The sequence below is a fragment of the Pangasianodon hypophthalmus genome, chromosome 9 (genome assembly GCF_027358585.1).
Source record: "Pangasianodon hypophthalmus isolate fPanHyp1 chromosome 9, fPanHyp1.pri, whole genome shotgun sequence".
Lineage (NCBI taxonomy): Eukaryota > Metazoa > Chordata > Actinopteri > Siluriformes > Pangasiidae > Pangasianodon > Pangasianodon hypophthalmus.
The window spans coordinates 24,284,866-24,303,840 of record NC_069718.1 but is presented as its reverse complement, the minus strand read 5'-3'; the positions used below and the strand labels follow the sequence as shown (position 1 = coordinate 24,303,840).

At 39.9% G+C, this 18,975-nt stretch overlaps 1 protein-coding gene across 1 annotated transcript; it reads right to left on the bottom strand.

Moving 5' to 3' along the window:
- Positions 1 to 451: 451 nt before the first annotated feature.
- On the bottom strand, positions 452 to 10,821 carry LOC113529603 (adenylate cyclase type 10). The gene is made up of 25 exons (XM_053236577.1): positions 10,692 to 10,821; positions 10,411 to 10,455; positions 10,054 to 10,197; positions 9,753 to 9,958; positions 9,559 to 9,619; positions 9,372 to 9,457; positions 8,715 to 8,900; positions 8,285 to 8,406; positions 8,058 to 8,134; positions 7,800 to 7,971; positions 7,600 to 7,649; positions 7,268 to 7,501; positions 6,611 to 6,928; positions 5,315 to 5,357; positions 4,944 to 5,151; positions 4,714 to 4,851; positions 4,431 to 4,597; positions 4,179 to 4,326; positions 3,490 to 3,694; positions 3,296 to 3,392; positions 3,081 to 3,196; positions 2,560 to 2,677; positions 2,279 to 2,474; positions 1,488 to 1,676; positions 452 to 1,350 (listed from the first exon to the last, which is right to left on the bottom strand). The coding sequence occupies exons 1-25, from the start codon at positions 10,819 to 10,821 to the stop codon at positions 1,186 to 1,188; spliced, it is 3,621 nt and encodes a 1,206-aa protein (XP_053092552.1). The 3' UTR covers positions 452 to 1,185.
- Positions 10,822 to 18,975: the final 8,154 nt, after the last annotated feature.

The window sequence follows — 18,975 nt, the reverse complement described above, 5'->3', positions numbered from 1 at the left end:
TGCCACATGATTGGCTGATTGGATAATTGCATGAATGAGCAAGTGTACGTGTTCCTAATAAAGTGAGCAGGGAGTGTATATTGTTTGGATGAAAAACGTTTTACTGCTGCGTTTATTAAGAGGGAGGCGATATGCTTTAGTGCATGTAGGAATACAGCTTTTCTTCTATAGTTCAGTTCATTTCAATTCAAACGCTTTTAGCAACAGACATTGTGATAAAGCAGCTTTACTGAAATCTCGATATTGATTTATATCCCAAATGAGCAAGCCAGAGGTGATGCCAGGAAAAACTCCCTGAGATGACATCAGGAAGAAACCTTGTGAGGAGCCAGACTGAAGAAGGAGCCCACCCTCGTTTGGGTGACACCGGATAATGTCTGGTGTCTGTAAAGTCATCCAGGACTGAGTGTGTTTAAAGGATGCTCAGTCTGAATATTAGGGTTGTGTATGATTTTAGTAGAGCTTTTAGCTTTTTTTTTTTCTTTACTTTTTTTTTAAATTTTTTTTTTTTAAATAGCTTTAACAGTATCTGAGTGAAGTTTAATCTTAAGTATATCCAAGTAGGAGTGTTTTCACCACCCGGATACCTTCTTTTACACACACGCACACATGCCGAGACCTTTGACGCAAAGTCACATGGTAACCATACTAGGGATATCATGGAGCAGGAGTAAGGTTAGTGAGTTAGGTCTTCAGTAACTCGAATACACCTCTGTACCTTCCTAGAGCAATGCTGAGTGAGGTTTCCGCTAGGCTTCCCTCAGAGGAGCTTTACTGAGTGTCAGCTTTTGGCTCGAATCACTTGATACCTGCACACTGCCATGTACCTTTCCCAGATCTTATAAGATCAGCATCATCATCTAAATGAGAGAGTGCAGCAAGTATCCTCGAATCTGGCTAGTCAGTCTGAGGGTGAGTCGGTTGCTCGTGACCCACTGGTATAGATCATCCAGGTGCTGGAACACCACCCCCTGGTGGTGGAGGGCTGAAATACAACATTAGCTTATGTACGTAACCCTGTTCTATGAATACCAGATAACTGCCAGGATTCTCTTTCGCTCGCTTCCATAGGGACTGTCAGCCATTTTATAGTATGGTCACCACGTCACATTGTCTCAAAGGTCTGAGCATGTGAGCGCATGCACCCTATATTGTAGGTATTAATAAATAAGCTACAGTTTTTTCCTAATGTATGGGAAGACCTCCACCCTTTTGCTTTTTCAAGTGGAAGCAATACTTAAGCAGCTCCTCAGGCTGGAGTATTGCTGCCTCGTCCCAACTGGGCATGCTCAGAACCGCTGTAGGACACTCAGCTGCTGGAGTGTCACTGCACGCACCAGACCAGTCAGCCTAAGAGAGAGGAAACCAAATTCACTGTTAATTGTAGATTCACTACGACTATTCTATGACTGTTCAGTTATTCGTCTTAGAGATGGTGAATGGAATTAGTGGACATCATGTGGCTATTCATGTTTGCGCTTGTGTACCTGGCTCTGTCTGATCCACTTCTGGTCTAGAAGGTTGCCCTGTTTCTCACACAGCAACAGAGCCTCATTGAGGTGATCCTGCATCAGTGTGTTGCTTCCAGCCAGATGGTGCAAGTAAGCGTTCAGGTGCAGCACACGCGGGCCGAAGATGTGATTTCTTCCAAATCGCTGTGTGAAGTCTGAAAAGAGCTGCATGAGAAAATACAACGTTACTTCATGTATATCTGTCAGGGACATGTGTATATTTATATTAGTGTAGTGGCCATAGTGTAAAAATTAAGGGTGTTTTCACAGACGCTGGAGCGTTTGTGTCAGTTCCTGTTAAAGTGAGCTCAGTTCTCTTTCTGGAGAACCACTGATGAGCTCTCAGACCACAGGTTCACACCACAACTTCTTTAGTACTCAGAACTTAGAGTAGTTTTTCACTTGGTTTTTTTATCTTTGAGGTGACAGAAAACTGGAGATACATACAGACTACTAGCTGTTTAGCCATAAAGCAAAATGTGAAGTGGACTGTGGATCACACAATGAACCACAAATTAACTGTACTATGATTTGATTGTGGACTGCTTTAGAGTTGTCTGAGTTCACCTGTGTTTAAATACGCACAAAAAATGCCAAGTCATTGATCGGAGACCACTTGCAGTGCTAAAACGGACCGCGTGTGAAAACACCCTAACTCTCTTTACAGGTTCTCATTAAATTCCAAAGAAAGTATAGAATCAGGTTGGACAATTTGCCTCAGTTCTGCTGCCACACATTTTAAAAATCTGAATCAAAGCATTAAAAACCTTTCGTGTTCTTTTAAGGGAAATCCTCCTCTGACTGTTGCATTCAGTCAGCTTTTTCCTGAAGAGTAGAACGCTGCACTCCAGGAGCATGACCACACCACTGATGGACTCGATAGTGGTTGGAATCTGAGCGTACACTTCACATGCCTTATCGTAGAAGACTGCACACTTCTCCCAATTTTCCAGCCGTGCATACCTGTACACACACTTACAGGATCAGTATTTTGGTCTTATGCCAATTCTGAATACTGTTTGATGTGTGACTGAGAGGACTTTCTCACCACAGAGCCACTGCAGAGTACAGATGCATCATCAGACTCTTATCGGCTTCCAGGATCGCATCTGACCGAGACTCTTCCACGAAGGCCAAACACTCCTCAAATGGTCTCAGTGCAAATCCTGAACCAAACAAGGGCAAAACTGCTTACATTAGAGCATGTTTTTCTAAAATTTCTACTAACTTAACTAACAATTAAAGTAGTAAGGCTTGATCATGGACTGGGTCTGGCTGTACTTCTGATACATGGATCCAAAATATGTATTTAAAATACAAAATAGTGTTTCTAATATTTGTACTTGATTGTAAAATAAAGCAGTATGTTTGTTAGTCATCATCTTCAGAATGCTAACATTTCCCTTATTCAACTGGCACTACTGATGTCATTTCCCTGTTACAAAATATATTTCTGTATTTTTTAATATATTATTTTATATTGTTACATTTTTTGCATCATGTATCAAAATTCTATATGTTTTTATGTATTTTTGCCCATTGGTTGTGTGTGACAGACAGAGCACATACCAGCATAGAGCAAGAAGTTCATGCACGCAGCATAAAACCAGCCCTTGGCTACGCTGCTCGACATTTCTTTGCTCCAATTCTCCAAAATCAGGATCTGCTGCACACTCTCCCTGTATCTGAACACATTAACATACACACACACAGTCACACGTTCTCCATCATTAGCTAGAAATTTGTTTCAAGCAATAACTGAAGCTACACCAAGCCACACCCACCTGTATGTGAGGAGCAGAGGCAGATGTAATGCAGCGGTGGTCCTCGCGTCCAAACCGGGTCTGTTCAGTACTTCATTCAGCTGCTGCGCTCGTATAGCTGTCGAACACGTACGACCACAAACTCACGTCTCGGAGTCTTGTTCTCTCACACGCACATTAGGAAACTGACACTTTAAAAAGGCGTGTTTGCTTACTGCATGCGATGGACTGCTCCAGGTCCCCTGTGCACAGTTTAACGACAGCAAGGGTTTGAGTCAAGCGGCTGATCAGCCTCCGGCCCTCAGGGTAGTCTGGCAGGCTGGCACAAGTCGTGCACAGGAAAGCTTCAAGACGCCTGCACTCGCTCTCCTCGGCCACAAGCTGACTGTACTTGAGACAGTCAATGGCAGAGTAGAGGATCTGCAGATACACAATCACACCACTTGTTATTCTTGTCATGAACCTCCACAAGACTTTAGAGTACATTAAAGGTGCTTTAAATGTATAATGAATGATATTGAAAGAAATTTATTAAATGCAAATATTACAAAACATGTCCATCCATTCTCTGTATTGTCTCTATACACAGGGTCACAGGGAGCCCGGAGCCTATCCCAGGGGACTCAGGGCATAAATGCACAAACACACACACACTCACATATCACGGACAGTTTAGAGATGCTGGAGGTGCGAGGCAACAGTGCTAACCACTAAGCCACCGTGCCTCCACAAAACATGTCCTCAATTACAAATGATTGAGCACACTATTAATTAGACTCTTTCTCTGCTCTCACTCGCTCACACTCTAATTCCACTTGTTTTCCATTTCAGTGATTACTCTGTGAAATCACACTTAAAATCGGACTTATGGCATGTCTTAATCCCATTGACCTTTGACACTGACCTTGAACGTATCAGCGCTCTGGATGGCCAGGTTGATCTCCATGGTGATGGCCAGTGATGCACTCTTGAGCTGGCCACGCATGCAGCTGATTTGCCACAGGAAGGACAGACAATCGACGCACTCCTGCAGACGGGCTAGCTTCCTTCTGCTACACACACACACCAATCATACTATAAAACTTCCTGACTGCGTTCTGGCAGTCTTCGTTTCTTGTTCAAAGAGAATATGAACAATTGAAATATGGACTCATACTCTGCGATCTCGAACTGTCTGGAGCGGTAGTGGAGTTTCTTCATCTTCTCGTATATGAACTTTAGGGATTGAGCAACAGAATTGCGAGGGAGACTGCAGTTCAGGAGCTTCAAGGCTTTCTTAAAGTTCTCCTCAGCCTCCAAAATGTTCCCTGCTTTAAACAGAATCTGGGAGAAATGAAGACAAGAAATGAAGAGCACTTTGTATTTGAGCAGGGATTCCTCCTGTATTTTGGCTCTGTCTCACAAAGCTATTGTGAAATCATACACGAGCCTTTACATACCTCTCCTGTGAGCCGATGCATACATGCTTGCTGAAATTTACAGATCTGAACGTCTCCACGATCTGCTGATGTGAATGCAGGCTTCCCTGCATTTAGATTTTCCAAAATGGACCTGGCCTCATTCGAAAACTCCAGCGCCTACAACAGGACAGACTTTCTCACAGTCATGTGCAATGATCACAACAAGGCCGGTTAAACATTTTACAGTAAGCAATAGAATACACACACACCCTGGCATCATTCTGTAGAAAATCACAGGCAGCTGCACTCTCCACCAGGTAGTAAAAGGTCCTGGGCACGTCTCCTGCACACCTCCAGTGTCTCACTCTAGGGATGAGTACTGTCTCCACTAGCTGAGCACACTCGCAGCTGCTCGTCCTGTCACGCGCTTCCGTCACTATTGAGTTCACCTTGGCCAGGAAGTTCTCTGTATTATTACTGCACACACATGCACAAGCAGTGTAACTCCCTGTATATGGTGTAGTTACATTACAGCAATGCGTCCATCAGATCTATCAGCATCTGAACATAAGCTCTGATTCACAATCACGTCTTTATCATAAATGTTATGTCTATATGAGTGTGAGTATTATAACCTTACCCATTTTCTTCAGCTGGGCACATCTGATTTCGAAGGTGGGTGCCTACAAAAAAAAAAAAAAAAAAACACCTTTATTATGGAATTATGCAGTGTGTTATCCTGTGGTTTTACACTTTTATCACCAGCATTTACAAACATAAGCAGAACTCCATAGAGTGGCTTTGTGTGTGCGTGTGCGTGTCTACAGTATATGTGCATGTTAGGAACGGTACTGAGTAGGGGTTAGCTTGTTCAGAATAGGACCTGAAGAATTAATTGGATTGTTGATCAAATTGGCTGATATGGCTGATACAGTATTGGGGAAAATCTTTAAATATTCTGTAGGAAGCCATATTCAATTCTACTTCATTAAATTACTAATTCATTCTGAAATCATTAACTCATTATTACATTTATACAATGTGACTTTGTGTATTATATGAGTTTGAGAAATTGACAGTCATTCACATTAAACTACTGACATCTGCTTCATTTCTGACCAAATTATATATTATATACTATCAAATTATATTGGCCAACTCTATAAACAGGTCTGAAGGTTTAGGCCAGTATCCAAACTTCTTTCAAAGAACACATTGAAATACCAAAGGGCCAGACACCAAAATAATTATTTTAAAGCTCCAATATAGTGAATATAATTTCAGTAGAATAACCTGCAGCAGGGTTTCACCTGACAGCTGTAGCTACGATACACAAGACAATATTCATAGATTTGAGCATCTTTTGAGGAAAAATGATATTGAACACTTTAGTTAATGACTCTCAAGAGTTCAGGAAAGGTTTTCCAAGCTTAATGGTTGGAAGCATTTCCACTTATTAGCTCTAGTAATGTTATGCGCCCCATTTGCTCTGATAAAAAGGTTTCTTCTGCCAGGATAGCATCCAGCTGCTTCACTTTCTCAGCTCTCTCTGAATATCATCTGAATATTTTTAGAATGTTTCATGCTAATAAATGCCTTAATTAACGCAATAGTCTCTTGACATATGAGTAATATGCATTGCTATGGCTCTCTATGGTTTCCAACTCTTGGAAAAAAAAAAGTCAGAGAAAAAAAGGCTCTTGCAATTTAGCTAACTGTGTTAAAACAGTCTGCTGCCACCATCAGGTGAAAGGAAGAATTGCATCGTGTTGGCCGGAGGGTCGCTCATCGTTCGAAGAGAGAAGCTGAGGGCTGCATCTGGCCCTGGGGCCAGACTTTGGACACCCCTGATTTAGGCCCTTAAAATGAGAATTGTAATAAATGTTCATATGGTTCTGGCTCTAGTATGGAAGTGAAGAAGACTTTGTTCTCTGACCTTGTTGTTGAAAGATCTCGTAAGGCCGTATTGACTTGTAGATCTCCTGGAGATACTCGCTGCTGCTGCTGCTGCTGTTGTTGTTGCGGTTGCTGTTGCCTGTGGCTACTGTGTGTCCGAATATGAACTTATCATTGTTGCACTTGCTGCAGCGGTAGGCCTTTTTCTCCAGGTAGTTGGCACATTTAATGTGGATCATTCGGAATAAATACTCATTCGCTTGTATCAGCTTATGCACCATCTCCATTTCATCTTTGTTGCAGAAACTCATCAGCCGACACGTCCATACAGGATCCGCTGAAACCCACGTGTACTCACCTGAGAGAGAGAGTGAGAGACAGATGTATTACATTTACAGTCAAATGATCACAAACACGTGTATTTCATGCTGCTAATCACGATTAACTGCAATTATTTATTTGCTCAAAATTATCCCATGCTTTAAAGAAATTTATCCAAATGTGGTAATGCTGCCAAAAAAGCTTTTATCCATGTGTTGATTCAACACTCCTAGTTACAGTTGGTATTTTATTCATCTTTTATTAAACTTATATTTTTATAGCATGTGTTTTCTTACGAATAAATCAATTAAATATGTTAAGAGAAAGAGCGAGCGAGAGTGAGAGAGAGAGAGAGAGAGCCCTCATAATCTCTGACCTTCGGGGCTGTTCTCGCAGTAACAGGTTTTGGTTGACGAGCTGTTTCTAGGCTTGGAGGCACACTTGAACACGCCCCCTTTAAACAGCGATCTAAGTGTGACTGGGAGATCCAGTTTACTCAGATAAGGCAGGATGTTCTGCAGCATCTCAGTGGTGAAGGTGTGGCCAATAGCGGAGGCGTATTTCACCACCATCCGCTCGAATAGCAGCATTGTCTGCATGTGAGCTAGAGCTAGAAAATATATAGAACAAAAGTAATAAATGGATTGCTGAGGTACGACTTGTTTAGGAAAAAAGGAGCTGTTTCACTGAGAAAAGTGAACCACTCACCCAGACGCCTGCCGTCCATCCCACTGCACATTGCAGCTTCATCAGCAAGCCTGCAAAACAGTTACAGTTCCTCAGTCATGTTGTTTAATAATCCACTTATGTATCAGCTATCACTCACAAGTTCACACTTATGTTCAGATCCTAATCTCAAACACTGACACACATCCTTTCTACAAAAAAGTGGAAATGAGTGCATTTACATCTGATTAATCTCGTCCTGATAACGCACTCCATCATACTGACTGCGTGTCACTTGAGGGATCAAGCACGAAAGAGGCAGCATGGAGTAAAGCTTGGTCGCCACATCACATGACACAATCCCCGGGTAGTCCGTCGTCAGCTTTGCAGCCAGATTCACTATATGTCCGTACGCTGTCAGGGAGAGACGCGGTAAATTTTTAACTCTTAACGAAATGTTCATGTTCAGAGCACTTCTGTGTAGGACAACACCCCTTTACCTGTGTATTTCTTGTTCAAAGGAAGCTGCTCCAAACTGTACAAGACTCTACCTGTAGTTACACCTACAGAGACAGTCCTACAGGACACAAACATGTCGTATCACCATGATAATAAAGACTAGATGGTATTAATTTCTTAAAACAGGACACAAGACCTGTCAAAATGCTTTAATTGCAAGAGTGTAAAATGATAATGAGGAGTTTGGGTTGAACACTCTGTGGCTTACGAAAGCCTGCTGATTTCTTGGAGGCACAGTTCATGTATACGGTAAGCAGCCTGCAGTGCGACAGCAGCCTTATCCTGTCTCTTATCCTCAGGTAAGCCAACGACACCCAGAAATATACAGCCCTGAAATCACATGACAGATCCAGAGAAAAGGTGTAGGTGTCTGTGTTTGCTCTGAAGACCAAACTTACCTTAATTTTTTTTTTTTTAGGTAAGAATCTCTTCATGAAAATAAAACTGTAATTGAGTTCTAACAGTTTTGCGACAGTGATTTTACACTGCGAATGCATGTTACTTTATCCTTTAATCTCTAGAAGACTATCAGCTGTGTACGCAACTAAATGTCTGCTACTGACTCAAGAAGCAAGAGCATTTTGTTTTACAATGTTACAGTGTTTCACAATGTAGTAACTAAGAACTGGAAAACGTACCTCTTCAAAAAAGAAGATATTGCAGATTTCTGCACGGCAGCTGAACATCTGCTCGGCAATAATTTCGCTGACTTTATGACAACTGCCTCTCAGATCCATCAGAGTCTGAGCGCACTGCAGATTCACAAACATGACGGTGGCGGGCCATATCTCCTGCAGGTGTTCCCCTCGCCCGGTTTCATATATCTAATGGAAGAAGAACGAAGAACTCAGTACTAATCTTCATGGACTGTTCTGTCCCTAGTACAGCTGGAACCCCTGTCTTATGAAATCCCTGAGCCTGCGTTACCTACTCCAAGGACCAACTCTGAGAAAGCATGTACTCTACCACCCTCTAATACAGTGTTTCTCGATTCAGGCTCCACGGCATAATTACAGGGGCTCTGTGGGATTGTTTCCAAAAATATTTCATAATACTGAACTGAAAATTTATCACATTTTGACACCTGGTTGGTTTACGAAAAGGTGTACTCTACACTACTTATATATATTATTTTACATTATATACATTATAATTATATATTAACATATACATATTATGTGGGGGGTCTGCGAGCATCAGTCAGAATATGCTAGGGGTCCAAGGCTGAAAAAAGGTTCAGAGCCACTGCTCTAATATACAGATTCTGATATATTATTGCCTTAAACAGTACTTACCTTTTGCAGGGCTGTTTGCATCATATATATACGGATGAAGTTTTCTCTCTCCACATTCTTTATTAGGTATGCAATTCTTTGGTATCCTAAAGAAATAAAACATTGAATTTGATGGATGTAACATGAATAGAAATGGACGCATTAAAATGGATGCTATGTGAAAATGAGGGGGAAAAAACTGCTTTACTCCTCTCAGGGATGTCCAGGTCTTCCACTGAGACACTCTGCTGTTGCCTGATGCATCGCACCTGATGTATTAACATTTATATCATAAGCACTAAGTCCAACTAGGGAAAAGAGTGTTTAAAACTGGTGTTAATTCAAGTATACTGAATTCGGAAAAGGCTCTGACATTTCTGTCAGAGGAGGTTTAAGACCAACCGTGACAGCTTCTTGGTTTTCAATAGGTTCGATAGTAAGATTTTCTCTGTCACAGAGCCGCCATGCTTCAGGGGAGAGAATGATCTTGCCAGGCTCCACCAGCGCCTCAGCCGATCGTATGTCCTCCACAGCCGGGCCAAAGACAACACAAATCTGATGCTCTTCATCTCCTACTCTCACTCTGGAGAATCTGCCAGCTGATATTGCTACCATAGACAAGAACAACATGCAAACACTGTATGTTCAAACATATAAAATCTAAAGACATATATAATATATGCATGTAGAAGTAAATCAGCACCTATTTTGACACGTGGCTTCCGGCTATGTGCTATCCTTTGGACATTGCACTCATCCAGAATTTTCAAAGCACACTGGACAGCCTGAGATATGGCATCACTCAGCTGTATGTTCTCCTCTAACCACTGAGCCAGAATCACATCATCTGCAGGCAAGATCATGCGACATCCATTCAACATGTATTGTCATATGTACAAGTATGTTTTCCATAAGTTTCCAGAATGAAATAGAGTACCTTCGTCATGCACAATGTAACCCCCTGTAGCATGGACACCTGTAGTGTAGTTCAATTAGACATTAAGATCTGCTCAGCTTATCAGTGCAAGCAAGAAAAAGGAGCCCAAAGTCCATATCTTACGTGCAAGCGTTTCTAAGCAGGGGTTGTACAGATAACTTCTGAATCCTGTAACAGAATGAAAATTACAAGAAAATTAAAAGATTACAAGGAGGAAAATAGTTAAGCATAACCGTACAGCATACATGTTCAGAAGTGATTTTTTTCCTCATCTGGAATCACTAGTTATAGTTAGTTGTAGCTACATGATATTTGAGTAGTCAAGAAACTATTTGCACATAAAATAACCATTTGTTTTGCGAAGTAAAGGATCTGACAGTTAGGCTGCCTGCTAGCTCACTGACCGGGTGTACGCATATGCAGCAAAACACCAGTCTTAAACTCTGTGGTGCGAATTCCCTCTGAGGATAAAATGCTGTACAACTCAGGAAGAGGGATTCCTGAATTTACAGCGTTAGCTCTGTCAAAGTTCATTCCAACTGTGAATTTTTGCCTTCTTCCCTCACTGTTAATGTAACCAGTAACTGGGATAATATCAGACTGCTCTCAAAGTGGTTTTGGGTTTTTTGAGCAGTTACACCTTCTATCTTACAGTTCTGCTTTACGCTCATTGTGACGTCACATAATGAAGTATATGACCTCATTATGCAAACCTGTGACTGAATAAAACGAGGGGGTAAATCTGCTCTTATTTCCTGAATAAAAAAAAGCGTCTCTTACAAATCTGACAGTTGGGTGAATTTTTACTAAAGGATTTTTAATTTTTTTTTTTTTTAAATAACTATCCATAAGTAGCAGATAACGGTTTGGTTCAGGGTGCATTTACTTTCATCTTCAATCACACAGAGCCAGCAGACTACACACAGCCAGGGATTTACTTGGAAATGACGAAATATACTAAATAAAGGTGTCTGGAAGCTAGACAGCGGTAGGAGTGAGCTAAACACTAAAAAATGTTATTTTAATCATTTAAGGCATGATCTGCACTGTAAAAAATGATTTTTTGGTTATAAATATAATACACATAAATTGCATAACATTTACATTAAATAATTCAGTAATCAACTGCAGTCTGTAACTTCTCCACTGAGAAAAGAAAAAAAAAAACATCACAAATTCGAATGGTTTCCACTACAAATACCATTACAAACCATCAGCTAGCCATTAAAACCATTACCATTACTGGTCCTTAATGGTATCCACTAGACATAAATTACCTTTGTAATTCCTTGTAATACCTTTGTAATAAATCTTTGCAGAGACCCAGAGGGACCATTACAGTTTCCACTGAAACCAATACTATTCCCATTATAACCATTAAAACCATTACAAAATCTATGAGGGCTTCTATTGTGTTTTATTTATTTATTTTCTCTCAACAGGTTTGGGGGTAAAATCCACACCAGTTATCTAATTTTATACAGTTTAAAACACTTCAGAAAATACATTAAATGCTACTTATTAAGATTTTGAACATTAAGTAGTACAACATTTCAAGCAAATTCTACCACATACAAAAGATATTTTGCCTCTGTGAGAAAGAATATATTTTCAGTGCATTTGAGAATGCCAATTAATGCTAGCTCGAGTGTGGCTAAGCTAACGCGAACTTGCTGGCTATAATGCTACTTGCTGTTCTTTACTATGTTAGCTTAGCAGCTATCTTATATCTTAGCAGCTAAATTACCATGGCAACCTGTCCTGGCGCATTGCTACTCAGATTTACACTGAAGTTAAGAGTTAAGCACAGTTATACACGTCTACCTAAATAAACTGCCATTGTAACAAGCCATTGTAACATTGTTTTATGGCTAACTTAGCTGTATCTACCTAATAAGCTACTGCTCCTTAGCCTACTGATGTAACTAGTAGTATTAGTAATAAAGCAGACATGTTTGTGTAAAAACTGACACCGTATATTTGATATGTAGATTAATGAGATTAAAACTAGCACTGATAAGTGTTTATTGGTTGCAAATATATGTAACTAAGTGCCACACTGTCTGGTGAATATTGTCGTCATGGCATCCCTGTACATACTGAGTAAGTTTGTCCGTTTATGCCGTCCGCCATTTTTAAATCAGTTAGGTTGAGTGTCGTTTAGAGGGAAGTTTATAAATAAATTAAAAATATATACATTATTAATTAATAATTAAATTAAAATCAGCATAAAATGGTATAATTTCGGAACAAGTGTTCAGTTTCAACTAGAGGAAATATCCATTCGCAGCATTCCCTATTTAACTCCTTTTTTATTTAACATGTCAGTGAGCCGCCATCTTGTGGCACTGAAAAAGCAGCACTTTATTGTAAAAACAGTTTGCACTGCAGTTTTACTGTGATTGAATGATAGAAAAATAAATGTTTTATTTGGCTCTACAGTACCAAATTAAATAACATAATAAAATTTATGATATATAATATTATAATAGGCTATAATATTATAGACCATTGCAGGGCTGTGCATATTGATTAAGTTTGTCCGTTTCCGCCGTCCGCCATTTTGAAATCAGGTCGGTTGAGCGTCGTTTAGAGTGAAGTTTATAAATATTTTTTTTAAATAAATGTATACATTATTAATAAATAATTAAATTACAAAATTATTAATAAATTTTATCAACACAAGATGGTCTAATTTCGGAACAAGTGTTCAGTTTCACCTAGATGAAATACCCAGATGCAGCATTCCGTATTTAGCTGAGCGAGAGCCGCCATCTTGTGGCACTGAAAAAGCAGCACTTTACCCTGTAAACACAGTTAGCACTGTATATAATTATAATGTATATAAATAATTTAACGATATATAATATAATAATAGGCTATAATATTATAGAACATATTCCTCAAGTTCGACTTGTATGTTTATGAATTAGAGCTGATTTTAGTCTATAAATCAAACTAGCAAACCCTGGATGACGCTATCTTCCTGCCTAATCTCTTCTATTGAAGAGCATGTTGAGACAACACTCTGATGGATTTGATTTAAAATGGACCATTTTAACTGCACAAACTTGTGGAGTCTACAATGAAGAGATGCCTTCATGCATGTCCTCAAGATGCAAACCAGTGGTAACGCTCAAGAACAGAAAGATCAGATTAGACTTTGTAATTAACACACACACACACACACACACACACATTATATATATATATATATATATATATATATATATATATATATATATATATATATACTGATCAGCCATAACATTAAAACCACCTGCCTTATATTGTGTAAGTCCCCTTGTGCCACAATACAGCTCTGACCCGTTAAGGCATGGACTCCACAAGACCTCTGAAGATATTCTGTGGTATCTGATATCAAGATGTTAGCAGCTGATCCATTAAGTCCTGTAAGTTGCAAGGTGGGCCTACATGGATTGGACTTGTTCGTCTAGCACATCCCACAGATGCTCAATCGGAGGCCAAGTCAACACCTTGAAATCTTTGTCATGTTCCTCAAACCATTCCTGAACAATTTTGCAGTGTGGCAGGGAGCATTATCCTGCTGAAAGAGGCCACTGCCATTAAGGAATACCATTGCCACAAAGGGGTGTACTTGGTCTGCAACAATGTTTAGGTAGGTGGTACATGTCAAAGTAACATCCACATGAATGCCAGGACCCAAGGTTTCCCAGCAGAACACCGCCCAGAACTTCACACTGCCTCTTCCCCAGGTAAGCGACGCACACGTACAAGGCCGTCCACATGTTGTAAAAGAAAACATGATTTATCAGACCAGGCCACCTTTTTCCATTGCTCCATAGTCCGTTTCTGATGCTCACGTGCCCATTGTAGGCATTATCGGTGGTGGACAGGTCAGCATGGGCACTCTGACTGGTCTGCGGCTGCACAGCCCCATACACAGCACACTACGATGCACTTTGTGTTCTGACACATTTCTATCATAGCCAGCATTAACTTTTTCAGCAATTTGTGCTACAGTAGCTCTTCTATCGTATCAGACCAGACAGGATAGACTTCACTCCCCATGTGCACCACTGAGCGTTGAGCGCCCATGAACCTGTCACCAATTCACCACTTTTCCTTCCTTGGAACACTTTTGGTAGGTACTAACCACTGCATCCCGGAAACACCACACAAGACCTGCTGTTTTGGAGATGCTCTGACCCAGTCGTCTAGCCATCACAATTTGGCCCTTGTCAAAGTCACTCAGATCCTTACGCTTGCCCATTTTTCCTGTTTCCATCACATCAACTTTGAGAACTGACTGTTCACTTGCTGCCTAATATATCCCACCCTTTGACATAAGCCACTGTAACGAGATGATCAATGTTATTCACTTCACCTGTCAGTGGTTTTAATGCTATGGCTGATTGGTATATGTATACATATGGTGGAAAAAAAAAAAAAAAACAGCTAAAACCAGCCTAGACTAGTTGGCTGGTCTTTGCTGGTTTAAGCTGGATGTAGCTGGTTTAACCTGGTCTCCCAGCCTGGCCAAGCTGGTGTTCAGCTGGTCTCCCAGGCTGGCCAAACTGGCGTTCATCTTACCTATTTACTAATTAATCAGCTAGTTCCATCTACTGACAAGAGTAATTACAAGGGTAGTTTATCATCATAGTCAGGCAGGCTGGGCAGCATAGCTTAACTACTTATTCCAGTTGTTAATAGTCTAAAATATGAAAATTCTACAACAAAATTATTAAACTGGTTGCACAAATAAATTTAAAATCTGTAGCATGCCCTGAATCGTACCAGATTAAAATATTGTCTGTACAAATACATTCACCATAAGTTGTCTGACCAAATATAGTCAGCTTTTTTATTTTGAAATTTTCAGTATTCACCAGACTTGTACACAAGTTACAAGTGAAACAGACATAGTCTTTATATAATAATAAATAACCACTTTAGTATCACATGTAACTGCAAGAATAGAGTCAAGGAACGCCTTTCAGATTTGATCCCCCCTTTCCGTTTCTTCCTTTTCTGTTTAATGTGACAGAAAAACTGCACAGTGTATTAAGTAGACACAACATACATGATGCTTCTGACTTTTGGAAATGTAATAAATTGTAACCTAAATTGTAACTTGCATAGCCCCCTTAAACTTTTCATTTTATATCTCTTTCTCAGGCCTGTAATCCTATACACATAAGTTTCTTTTTCTTTAACTCCCATTGAGACAATTTTAGAGATACATATATAAAAATGTACTTACTACTATTGTGTTTACATGTTCCTTAGTTATTCCCTTAAAACTATAAACACAAGCACCAAAGCTACAAATTCAATTGTGTGGTGTTGAACTATGTAAAATAAGTAAAATAAAAAACTTGTTGTTATAGAGAAAGTAAAGTCACATTTAATTTTCCTCAACATCTTATCTCTGCTCTGGCAATGTTACAGTAATTATGACAAGACAGTGGCAACTCCCAGTATGTCTTTTCCACTCCTGGCAAGTTTCCAGGCTGAAGTTTTCACAAGTCAGCTACTTCCATTGTCTAAACCTAGGTTTCCCACTTCCTATTCAACATATTCCACCCTCAGTGGGAAAGAACATGGTTAATGGCAGTAGCAGAGATCTGAAAGTGTGGCTTTTGTGTGTTACAGACACTCTGTAACACTCCAAGTAAGTGGAAAGCTGGGCTGTGTATCAAATCTCTTGAAGAACAGAGCAATCTCTGTTCCCTCTTCTGCTGAAAATGATTTGATGTTCTGTATTTCGTTCTGACATCCATTTAATCTAACGCAACACTCCCTTCTTCTCTTAGCATGGCAGTAGCCCCTGCTGGTATAAATCAGACCTTTATGTACCATCCTATTGTGTATCAATACTGTTTCTGGTACTTGTCTCTCTGCTGCGATGAAAGCATTTATCTCCTCGTCTGTTAATTGTTTGGTTGTGCCACTATCTAACACTGGTTTCCTGCCAACTCAGACATTTCTGCACTCTAGGATAGTCACTGCATTCTCTGCAGATGTTTAAACCATGATCACTGATCATATATTTTGTTGTGAAGCATGCCACGGCTTTATGCAACAGCAAGTTATTAACGATCTGAACAGCAGCGCATTTGGTTCAATGAACCAAATTCAACAGGCTGCTGTTTCAAAAACAAAAGCAGAGCGTACTCACAGTGGACCCCACAGTTTCCCTGACTTCGCAAGGTGAGTGAGAAGATGTACATTGAAAATCATGGCTGTCTTTCCGTAATGTAACTGAAATTTTATGACAAATTCAAGAAGCATGACATCTGCTTTGTTGACTTCCTCATAGGTTATATCTCCTGTAAAAGGAGACCGGTCAGCTGAGACCAGTTGTCTGAGATGTTTCAAGTACTGAGACTCAAGCACACCCTCAAGACATGGTAAACAATAAAAAAGCAACCAAGCTCTCCATTCTGATGCCTTCCAACATCTGAACTCTTCAAGTGGCCTAGTTAAGGGGTAATGAGATGTGGAGGCTGGATGTTTCTGATCCAATTTTCTATTACCTGTCATGTGTCTGGTCTAATGTAATAGATCTGGTCACTACTCTGAAGTAGAAGTTCTGTGATCTGTCTGGTTACACCAAGAAGGACAGCATGCATATAATCGGGTACAAAGCCCCATACAATATCAAAGTATGGCATGTTCATAAGTTGTGATGGACCTTTGACTCCTCTGACAGGCCTACCCTCAACTAAGGCTGCCTCCATGAGTCTTATCATAGACTTTGAGTCTCTGTCATCAGGTCCTGTGGCTAACACAGTGTACTTAACCTGTCTTTCAACTAAAACGCCGGGATGAAGACAGAAGCCACATCCATGATACCCATTAAACTGAGTGGTGTTCTGAATTTCAGGTCTTGCTCTGGAGTCTACACAGCAGCAGATGCCAACACTTTTGCTATTTAGTTGAATACCATTTTTTCTCCACAACACACCTTTAGAAATGAGTGACCTTGCTTGTTCTGTAAATGGTTTCAGGCAGACTTGCATAGCTGGCTCTTGAGTTCCAAACCATAGACCAGCAAGGATTATATGCTTAAATCTCATTTTGGGGGGCAGTTCATTCAAGTGTAGCTGTATAGGCCATATAGAGAATTTTGAAGATTTGTATAGGGGACCCTTGAATTTCTGGATTTTCAAGAAGGTTCTGAATCTGTGGTGAAATTGGTGCAATTGAAGCTACCATTATTTAAAGAACTGATGGGCAGGATGGACACTGTGTAATGTTCTGGTCAGTAACTAGTTTTTGTGTTCCAATGTGAGATTTGCAGCCTTTACAGTAAAGATGAAACTCAACTATTACTGAGTTGTTGTTTTTTTTTGAGTACCTTATTAAACATATGTGTGGACCTTGGGACTACTTCATTACCGAAAAGGAAATTAATGAGCTTCAGCAAGTCATCCAGTTGACAGCCAGTAATATTACGTACAGCAGCATGACTCGTTATCAAAAGCAGGGCGTCTGCCTTTGTGTTTGTGCCTGTTGATCTGAGAACTGTGTCCATCCCTGTGTCTGTGCCAAATTTTGTGAAGTGGATCATCTGTCGGAGTTTGAACCTCACTTTCACTATCCGTCTCATCAGATCTTGTATCTTCAGAAGACATGCTGAAAGTGTTCGCATGCAATTCATCCAATCCAAACAAATCTGATATAGCCTCACTCTAGAGAATTATGAAGAGACATTTAGCTTAGTATGGAACTATGCTTTAATATTAATATTTATATTTATTAATATTTTAATATTTAGTGATTGTTAATTTAATGTAAAATGTCAGTTTACAGTAGTAATTGAAATCGCAGCAGAATCGCACCGTGGCGGTGGTAAGGCCATTCTGGATGGCTGTAACTACTGTATGAATTTAATTGCATTAGAAAATAAAATAGACAAAGTGTTATGAAATATTGAAGCTACCTCTGAGTCTAAAGCCAACTCATCAAGGTGGAAAAGGTGCATCGTGTATGTCAGTAGGGGCCTGGCATGAGTATGAGCAGGTCAAGTTTGACTCCGAAGGGTCTCACACCTTTAAAACAAAACAAAAGCCATTAAAACTCAGTAGTACAGTACAGTGTTTATTACATTTTTATGAATGATTTGGTGGTTGCTACTCTATATAGTGTAGCTGCCTCTGAATCTGAAGAGAATTTTTTTATATCCAAAGAGGACTCATCTGAACAGGTCTGGTCTGTGAGGTGTGGTCTGTGTGGGATTTGTTTGTCCCTGTAATGCCTTCCACCTTAAGAATCATACACAACATGCAGTTCAAAATCTGTTACAGTGTGATGTTCGACTAGTCAGTTGTTGGACAATTAGTCATCCACCATGACCCATCCATAACTGACGCTATCTTTGAGTCTTAAGTCAATTCATCTAGGTGCAAAAGTGCTTCAGACGGGTACCATACCATGTCAGAAGGGGTCTGGTATGACTGTGAGCAGGTGTTTGTCTCTGATGGATCTCCCACCTTTAAAACAGTATAAGGGCTTTAAAATTCTATACTATTTTAACATTGTAATGTTTATTACTTAAATTTCAGTCATGCTCATTGCATTTTAAATTGTTTGAACTGTTTCAGCATGACAAGATTGAACTATTATTAGCCGAATAATATACATACATGTCAGAGTTTGTTTTTAATTTTTTTTTTTTTTAGTACACAGTACTGTGAAAAA

Bases quoted from the DNA above. Each gene is read 5' to 3' on its own strand.
- LOC113529603 (XM_053236577.1), bottom strand. From the start codon at position 10,821: ATGAACTTTGACAGAGCTAACGCTGTAAATTCAGGAATCCCTCTTCCT. The intron at 10,198-10,410 runs GTAAGATATGGA...TCTTGCCTGCAG, and splicing joins CTGCTTAGAAACGCTTGCAC to ATGATGTGATTCTGGCTCAG. The intron at 8,407-8,714 runs GTACGTTTTCCA...ATGTGATTTCAG, and splicing joins ATATCTTCTTTTTTGAAGAG to GGCTGTATATTTCTGGGTGT.